At 40.5% G+C, this 9,386-nt stretch overlaps 1 protein-coding gene across 1 annotated transcript; it reads left to right on the top strand.

Annotated features, from left to right (window-relative positions):
* The first annotated feature begins 157 nt into the window (after positions 1-157).
* Positions 158-6,435, top strand: LOC135494397 (uncharacterized). Its single transcript, XM_064782327.1, has 4 exons — positions 158-506; positions 795-874; positions 1,060-1,233; positions 1,393-6,435. Exons 1-4 carry the CDS (start codon positions 239-241, stop codon positions 3,967-3,969), a joined length of 3,099 nt encoding a protein of 1,032 aa, XP_064638397.1. The 5' UTR covers positions 158-238; the 3' UTR covers positions 3,970-6,435.
* The last annotated feature ends 2,951 nt before the right edge of the window (positions 6,436-9,386 follow it).

Here is a 9,386-nt window from a genome sequence, read left to right on the forward strand (position 1 = left end):
AATGTAATGCAGAATTTTATGTCATAACTAGAAGAAAACAGCAAAGATTTAAGTGTTAAGTGTTCGGTTCAAGGTTGAAAAGCTTTGCGGAGAATGATTAATTGCGGAAATTGCGCAAAACACTGCGCAGATTACGATTTTAGCGATTACCAAAATGGCGTCCTGTTTAAACGAAAACAGGACGGATCCCGCCACAACTTCTACCGATCAAAATGCCAATATTACCCTTGAAGATTGTATGTGCCCTATATGCCTAAGCATTCTTATTGAACCAGTCTCCCTACCCTGCAAACATGTACTTTGTATGCCCTGTTTCCGTTCAAATATCGAGGAATCGAGTATGTGTTGTCCGATGTGTCGAGTTCGGATCGCAACTTGGAGTAGACAAGCTTCACGCAAAAAATGCCTTGTCGACGAAAAGCGGTGGCAGCAAATCAAAACTCTGTTTCCAGACCATGTACAGAAGCGTTTAGATGGAACTGATGATACTGATGAAGATCTAAGAGGTAGTTATTGGTTGTTTGGCAGGCAAGAACAGTAGAAATCCTTGATTTATATTTTGTAAACATTAAACTTTTAAAAGTTTTAGTTCAAAAATATTTCTATTTCTATGGGCCCTAAAGTCGTAAAGATTCTCTTTAAACAAAAACTAGTGTAATGTTACCTGTGCATTTTTGCGGGCACAATATAACGGGATAGTGGGTATAACTTATTAACTAGTAGCCTTGAACTATTGATTATCCCATGAGAAGTCACTCGGTATCAATGATTCAATCACAACTATGTATTTTCAGCATCCAGTAGAGCCAGTAGTTGCCTTAGGTTAGCCGAGCCGGGAGAGATCAGGAAAGAATATGAAAAGGAACTGAAAAAGGTAAAGTGACTTGAACCACATTGTGATTACTTGTGCTCCTACCAATGTCTGTTGCTTAAATGTTCGAGCTTGGGTATTGAATCAGTTTTTGTCAGTGAATGATGAGTGGACTCTTGTAATGATAGAAATATTGCCTCATCTGTAGATCAGTATGTGGTTTAATCAAGCATTGCTTGTTATTTTAGGTTGCCGAAGAAGAAGAAGCGAGAAAACAAGCCGAGCTTGAGGCTAGTGAAACACTGGTACGTAAACTGCAGGAAGAAGAACTACGGAAGGTGAACAAGTGGCAGAATGAAAAAGCAAATGCTGAGCAGACGGATGAAGAGTTGGCTAGGCAGCTGGAGGAGGCACTCAGAAAGGTAACAGTTGTTCAGACTTCGAGTTGTTATGTTGAAATGATTCTGGTCAATAGCCTCTCCCTCTCTGGCTGGAGGGCTTTAAGCATAACACATTACATGCAGATGCCAAGGTGTTTTTTATTGGTATAATAGTAAAACTGAGCAAATTTTCTTTTTTAGGAAGTTGTTTCACCTCCTGGAGTCCGTACAACTCGCCATCGACCGCCTACACTTCTAGATAAATTCGTCAGTCGAAGCAGGAGACCATCCAGCTGTGATACGAGCCCTCAAGTACAAAGTGCCAAACCTGCCCTAAGGCCTAGTAGTGCCAGCCTCTTCTTTCCTTGCTCAAAATCTCGAACTAAACCTAAGAGTCAGATTCGCCAGGAGAAATGTGCCACTGCTGGCACCAGTGATGCAGGACATTTTTTAGAGACTTCTTCCAGTAATGTTGTTGTAGACTCTCAGCAGCCAAGTACTAGTGCAGCCTATAGCGATATGCAAAAACCACCCGGTTCTGGCGGACTTGGGGAAACCTGCCTGCCAGGTAGGAATGTTGTTAAATCGAGTGCCAAAATGTCCAGTGAAAATTTTGTGACCGCTCCAAATGTGTTTGAATACCTGCAAGGTGTCGTGCCCATTGAAAAAAGTATGGAGTCTGACACTGGTTTAATCAATGTTGAAGGCAAACTATGCATTGCTGGCGACAAAGAAAAACTCTTGGGAAGGCAACCAGCCAAGTCGTTTGGTTCTGGTGCATCTCGGTTAGATCTCCAAAAGACCTGTGCTAATCTAGCTGAACACATTTTCAAGTCAAGTGCTGTCTTTCCTGGCGAAGACTTCCAGAACCTCTATCCACATCTGACCAGCCCGCCTTCAAATCGGTCATCCTCGCTGTACAGTCCGCTGTTGATTGATGAGAGTAAAGTCAAGGAGCTGGACTCGCCAGTTCCCGATGTGATGTTGTCATCATGTGCTAACATGTCTGAAGTATCCGCTACAAAATCGCCGAGCGTTCGTGAAGTGATAGTTCTGAGTTCTGATTCAGAGATGAGTCGAGAGAGTTCCGTTGTTCCCATCATGTCGATACCTGTCATTAACATCACTGACAGTAGTGAAAATAATACTCCAGTTCCGTCAAGTTCTGGGGCTGGTGCCTCTGGGGATGCAAGCACGAAACATTCCCTGCGTTCTTTGAGTGTAACAGTAGAAAGACTTCCCACCCCTTCTTTTGCCCTCCTGCACCAGTCATCCGAAGATGAACCTTGTACGAGTTCCCAGGAAAAACGAAAACGTAGCATGAGCGTCGAAAGTAGCGACAGTATTTCACACGAGTTGGTTCATTTTAAACCGATTCAAATTTGCCCACGGACTCCTCCAAAACGGCTTCCAAACGGTAAAGCAATCAAACCTCCATTTGTTGTTTGTACGCCGCTGAACTTGAAGAAACGATTGTGCCAGTCTCCACCTTTACACTCAATACCTCAGGCGTCGATGGAATTGAGTCCTGTCATCAAGCGCCAGTTGCAAACTTTAGCTGCTGAACGTCTCCAACAAGTTCAGGTCCATTCTAAAGGTATTGAGACTGACGGTGATCTAGTCCCACATCCCTTGAGCCCGTCCCAACCCAGGACGAGTCTGTCGAATTGTAAACCACCAGAGCCTGCGCTCACGCAAGCTTCTAAGAAACTGAACTTTGATGGCAGCGGTGACAGTAGTGTTGGTGTCAATAGACGACATTTTGCACAAATAGCTGATTTTATTGAGCAAAATCGCATGGAAAGCTTTACACTACCTGAGGACTTTAATGTTGTGAATACCACATGTATAACCAAAAATCATCAAGCGGACAGTGTTAAAAATGAACCTCTAGTTGTGCAGGCAGAAAAGATGGCGACGAATAACTTTGAGGTGCCGAAATGTGTTGAAAATTCTGTAGAGAGTGTGAAGAAAAGTCCCGCTCGAGTTTATAGTATGCGTCGAAATAAAAAACGGGTGAGGAATTCTCAGGAGTGTTCTGCGGAGAGTGTGAAAAAGAAGAGTCTCGGCCAAGATTCTCCAGGAACGCCCTCTGGCATTCGCACGATTGAGGACTGGATTCGAAGTTCGCAAGAGAGACAGAAGAGTGATCTGAAGAATATGATCGATACGGAACTGAGTACGACTTGTACGCCACCTAAGAAGCGTTTGCGTACTCGAGGTGCCAATTATTATAATGCAGACACAAATGATCGTTTGTGTACGGAAAATAATAGAAAAACTGACTTGAAAATTAGGGGGTCACATGGCGATACCGTCCAATATGGAAATGGGGAGAAAGTCACAACTGGTAAATTAAAGAAAGTAAAACAGTCTAAAAGTCAGACAAATTTAGAGTTTGCTCGCGAGCAACGACTCAAATCTGATTGCGATTCTGATTGCAGTTCTATCGGAGAGCGGGTGGCTAAAAATAGGAAATGTAGAAAGACTCGTAGTAATGTTGCAAAGGAGAAGAAAAAGCGGAAGTTCTCCGAGTTTGAACAAGCGTCTGATGAGATGTTTGGCAAGAAGTCGGGTGATTCTGGCGCGGCTGATTTAGCGGATGAAGACGTCGATTTGGAAACAATGGACCGACGCTTGGCGTTAAAACTTCAGGAGCAGTTCAACTTCGAGGCCAAGAGCCAGGTTTCGATGTACCGGTTGCGAGGGAGTAGCGAGGAGTATTCATTCCGTCGTAGAGCAAGGAGTTCGGCAACGATAAATAGCCAGGCTTCGTAGTTTAGTGCCTTCTGCAGTAGCATTACAAAATTGAAGTTGAAGGTCTGACTTTCTTCTAAGAATAATGTATCAATATTATATATGTATGTGTTAAACATTTTTACCCATTTGACCTCTGTGACGTCATCTCGAAATCACTTGGATGTTTCTGGGAGGTCGTCAGAAGTATTCAGGTTTTAATCACTTGATGCCGAGGATGACAGGATGATATTGGAGGCCTCATTATAAATCGCATCACTCACATAGCCTTGTCGGTCGATTTGGCCAGTTTAAATACTCTCCGCAGTGCATTGTGGGTATATTTTGCACAAAATATGATAAAAAATTGAAAGTATAAGGAAAATTTCTCTAGTTTTAGGGTTGGTATAAAGTAATGGATGTAAATGATATTGGTATCAAGTATCAGGCAAGCATTTTAAACAAAGTTTTATTTTTGATGAAACACGAGTCGAAAACGTTATTCTAATCTTCTAAAAAGAAGTATCGGGGGCATCAAATAGGTTTCCAAGTATGGCGGATCCTACAAGCTGTTTCAATCAAACCTGACAAAACTCGTAACCTCTTCTTTGGAGAGTGGTTTGTTGCCAACTATTTAAAGAGGAGCAGCTATTTCAACACATTTTTGTTTTCTGGAGATGCATACTCGGTTTAATTGAAGCAATATATGGCAGTATTTTTTGAGAGAAATAGTTGTCATTTCATGTGTCAAATTGAATGGTGCTATTCAGTCTTAGATTCATAATAGAACAACAGCACATGAACACTACAACTGGCATCCGACAAGTGCTAGCTTCATGCCGCTGTCAATGCATTTCTTGTACGACCCCTCCTCAGTGGTAAAATGTACTTGCGACATGACTTGTAAATCTTGTGGTAAAGACATGCCATAGTGTGGTCAAGAAGGTCATCACCCATTGCCTAAGTTTAATACTGGATTCAAGTAAACACATTGATATGTTGCATCAAACAAGCAACAAAGAAAGGCATTGATGTCAGAATGGCTACTCATTTTATGTTAAATTTTCCAAGATCTTCGCCAGTTGCCAGAGTTCTTATAATCTGCTGTTGAAAAAAAACCAAAGTGTACATAGGATTTTAATTTGTTTCACTAATAATTGTTAATAATATTAACTCATCAACTACATCAATATGTGTACAAGTATGTATTATATTGGTTACAGTCGCACTGTTACGCTTGGGGAGATTTATTATTGGTTAAATTTGTTGGGAGGTTTAACAGAGTTATGCAGGACTTTTAAACTAAGCAGCTTGTTAAAGGAATTGAACCAGCAACGGAGGGTGTGTGTTCAAAGAAATTCATACCCACTGTCAGTATTGATTGTCTCACCAAGTGCCACAAGAGTGGAGCTAAATGGTAAGCCAAAGCTCGGGCAGCAGTTGAGGCTTTGGGCAAAAGAGCAGCTCCACCAGTAAAAGAGCAGCGTTTGGTAAAACTACCAGTACCAACACAGGTATCAATTTCTATTCTGAAACCCCTCAGACTAAACAATGAAGTGTGATTTTGACTTCTGCCATATTTGACCCGACGAATAATCCAATTAGTATTGTAGGTTGTTGCAGCAAGATTCCCTTGTTTGCGGGAGGCTTTGGTTTCTTCCATCCATGAAGGAAATTTTAAGTTTCTGTGTATGTCGTGTAATAATATTGTTCTTACGTGTAAATATCAAGAATAATTATTGTTTTATTTATCTAAATCAGGTATTTAGATTCTTTACAATACTGGTAGTTAATTCTAAAACTAAAACTAGGTTTAAGTTATAAATATGAGTATTACATGTACTAATTTGATGTCTTCAAAGGCTTGTTGACCTGACCATGAGTTGATACCCAAATGAGATAAGGTGGATGTTGTGTACATGTAAATGTAATTTCTAGTTTCAATAACTGATATAGTTTCAAATTTTACTTCAATGATTTGATCCATTCCTTAAACTGTCTTCACAGTGGAAATTTAGTTTAAAATATTCAAAGTTCTTTAAGTTGTTGGAATAAGACTTTACTCTTGATCCAGCTGCTATGGAATTTGTAGGATAAACATAGGTTCAGTGCTGTGCTATAGTTAACTCCTAAACAAACGTGATTGAGCACACCCAAACCTCGTCATTTACGTCTTCAGATCAGACGGCTGTACCATGTACACTGAACGTGTACCAAGCATGCCTGAATATAATGTAACTAAGAGTTCAGAGATCGATGATACATGTATAGGCTAAGTTTGAATGTTAACTGCCCGAAGTAGGTTTTACTTGTACAATTTTGTAAATAGTTCAAATTAATATAAAAGTCTCAAATATGTATAACTTGTTCAAATACTAAGGAAAGTTTATTATCTGATTATGAAGGGTTTTAGTTTCTTGTTTAAGGATGAGCTGCTTATATTCAACGATGTACGGTACTTCATTGTATTTTACAGTTTATTTCAAAAAATAAAGTATTTGCAGCAAACACCTTGTTTTCAGTTTATTTGACGGAGAGGGCAACTCTTGCCAATATGGAGCGGGTCACTCTGTCAGAGTCCCCCTCTATCACCTGATGTAGTGGACTAATGACCTTGGAGGTGACAGGCCCTGGTGTTCGTCTTGCCACTAAGTCATAGTCTCCCACAAACTCAAATGTCCTGCGGATTCATATACCGTGGCCCTATCTTGTACATCTGCTAGGGATGACTGTGTGTTCTTTAGAAATGACTTTTGCCAAAGGCCCTGACCCTATTCCTTGGATTGAGCTGACTTCTCTCTGACATGCATGCATAAGCTGGACGTTATTCCAATCTGACTTGGTCTAAGCTAGCATCTCGCAATTTTCTGGAAGACATTCACAGCCCTGTCTCTCCCACAGCAATCATCTGGGACGTGCTGTCTTGGACTGACTGACCTAACATCTGTGCTCCAGATGACATGCACACCAGGGCCTACTGCCTTAGGCTGAGCTATCATCTCACCATGCTTGTGAAGACAGGTACAACGTACTTGGCTGTCTCTTCTATACCGCAGGTACAAGGTCCTGACGATACTTTTTTTTCTGGGGGACTGAAAAGGGGGTGTTGGGGGTGAAACACAGGCACTGAAGGTGTTAAGACTCTTTAAAATGGATAAAGTAATAGTCTCAATGTGCTCATGAATACGGTCACAACAAGCACAGTATACTTGGGTCCAAGTATGGTACATGGTACAAGGTGATAGCATCAGGGCCTTTAGCAATCAATGGAGTTGCAGTCTTAATGTGCTCTTGAAGAAAGTCGCATGAAACATGGTCTACTTGAGCCCAGACACGGTACTTTGTACAAGACGGCATCAGGTGTCATCTGAGCTTCCACTTGAAAGTCCCCGACAAGACTGGCCATGCAAACTCACATATGACCAATCACAAGACTTGTAAAATCTTCCAAGTGTTCTTGAACCTGGTACCTCCCATGCACCACCTGAGGTAATACGGGAAGGACCGGATGTAATAACTGGTCTTGCAAACACTGACCACAATTGTCACATGGGATGTGATATCTCAATATCCACCTGACAACTCCTAGGTTTGCACAGATAATCCGCAGCACTCGAACCACTATTTATAAGAGGTAAGGCAAAGTTTTGACTTGAAGCAAGTTTATTCAATTCATAAAATGTAAATTACAAATGGATAAATACATGTACAATGACATTTTGTACACTACATTTACAGCCTATACCTATTTACATTATATGTATAGTTTTAAACTGCAAGTTCAGAGTACAGAACAACAGCTGATGACTTGACAGAGTCATTTAGTCCAATCAGGTCACAATGCGGAAATATGGACAACGGTCTCTAGGTGAAAAGTCGTAACAATTTCATTACCGAATGAACGTTGATTCCCAATTCACATAGGGCACCTTATGTTGCATACATCTCGCACCTAAAAAAGCATCTATGCACATTTTTGAGCTACCCTGTGCATCAGAGTCTTGGCATAGGCATAGCACAGAGAAGCTTCCTGACTAAAAGCAAATTTATTATAGACTTTTCTCCAAGTAGACACTACTGTAATGAGATTCCAAAACTACATAGCATCACTATTTTACCCTTATTTTTTCTAATCAGAACACCTCTCTATTAAGGACAGCACTTGTCAGTCCCAAGGTTGTCCCTAATAGAGAGGCTCTCCTGCATTTCCGTTCTGTAGATTTGTGTGAGACATATTTCAATGAGATAGTTAACATTAAATGATTAAATTCTGACCACAAACGATTCCCTCAATGCTACAGAGGTCCACATAAAAATGTATAACTTATGTATGTTACAAGAAGTACGGCGTCGAAATCTAGAGACTAATTCTACGTGTACTTTATGGATATTCTTTGGCGAGATCCTAGTATTTTGGCAGGCGTGGTTTCTATAAAAGATGAGAATGATTTTGGCAGTAAAGATGATGATTTGAACAATAAAGCACACCCTTATGGTTAGAATGTAACTGTCATGACACTTTCGCATTGCAGAAGACTTCAATACTTCTTGTCACTAAAGTGTTGATGAAATAAGCCGAGATTCCTCCCTCCACCTGGCAAGTCATGAAGCACCATCAAAGAAAACACCTTCCAAACATTTATAACTTAATTGTAATAACTTAACATTGGTATACATGTATGTATGGAGGCAGACCAATTGACTAAATATGGTTAAAATATGGTGTGTATGTCACATGACACAACGTACAACCAATCAGAATGCATGCATTTGCTCCATTCAGATAAGTGACCAATCAGAATACATGTTTCTGTCATAAGATACATCAAGAACCAATCAAACTGACACATTCTTGTCACATGATCATCACCAGCCAATGATTATCAAAGATACAGCAGCCTGCCCACTCTGGACTGACATGGTTTTAAAAACTTCTACAAAAGTACAACATCTAATATTCGTACAGCATATAAACTCAAAAATCCAACCCACTTTCCTTTCAAAACACTTGCATAAATTCACCAGCCTCAAAGGGGAACCGCCTTCGTGTAATTTACATCCAAATAAAGTCAGAGCTACCGGAACTGTGCTGTGTCATGCAATTATCATCACAGGTCCCCGCAACAAAAATCACTTGTTTTGGACCTCACTGTTGGGGAATCATTTAGTTATGCACTTGTTTATGCAATGTTTTAAGGCCCGGTTTTAAAAGGCCTTCACTAGTTTACATGCATTATGTGATGACTTATGTAATTGTTTGGCTATATATTTGACTTGTTGGAAATAAAAGTCGGAGTTGACTAAGTTTATACGAAAGAGGCGTTTTGTATTCTTCCGTGCCGTTTCGAGCAGAAGCCCAGCCAGCCAACGAGCAAGTTCCCAAAAACTCACTTACATGAAATCAGTGCACCTTTCACATAAACATTACAGAGCCAAACAAATTCATTACCTACTACAAA

This window comes from Lineus longissimus, chromosome 10 (assembly GCF_910592395.1).
Source record: "Lineus longissimus chromosome 10, tnLinLong1.2, whole genome shotgun sequence".
Lineage (NCBI taxonomy): Eukaryota > Metazoa > Nemertea > Pilidiophora > Heteronemertea > Lineidae > Lineus > Lineus longissimus.

Bases quoted from the DNA above. Each gene is read 5' to 3' on its own strand.
- LOC135494397 (XM_064782327.1), top strand. From the start codon at position 239: ATGTGCCCTATATGCCTAAGCATTCTTATTGAACCAGTCTCCCTACCC. The intron at 507-794 runs GTAGTTATTGGT...ATGTATTTTCAG, and splicing joins TACTGATGAAGATCTAAGAG to CATCCAGTAGAGCCAGTAGT. The intron at 875-1,059 runs GTAAAGTGACTT...TTGTTATTTTAG, and splicing joins ATGAAAAGGAACTGAAAAAG to GTTGCCGAAGAAGAAGAAGC.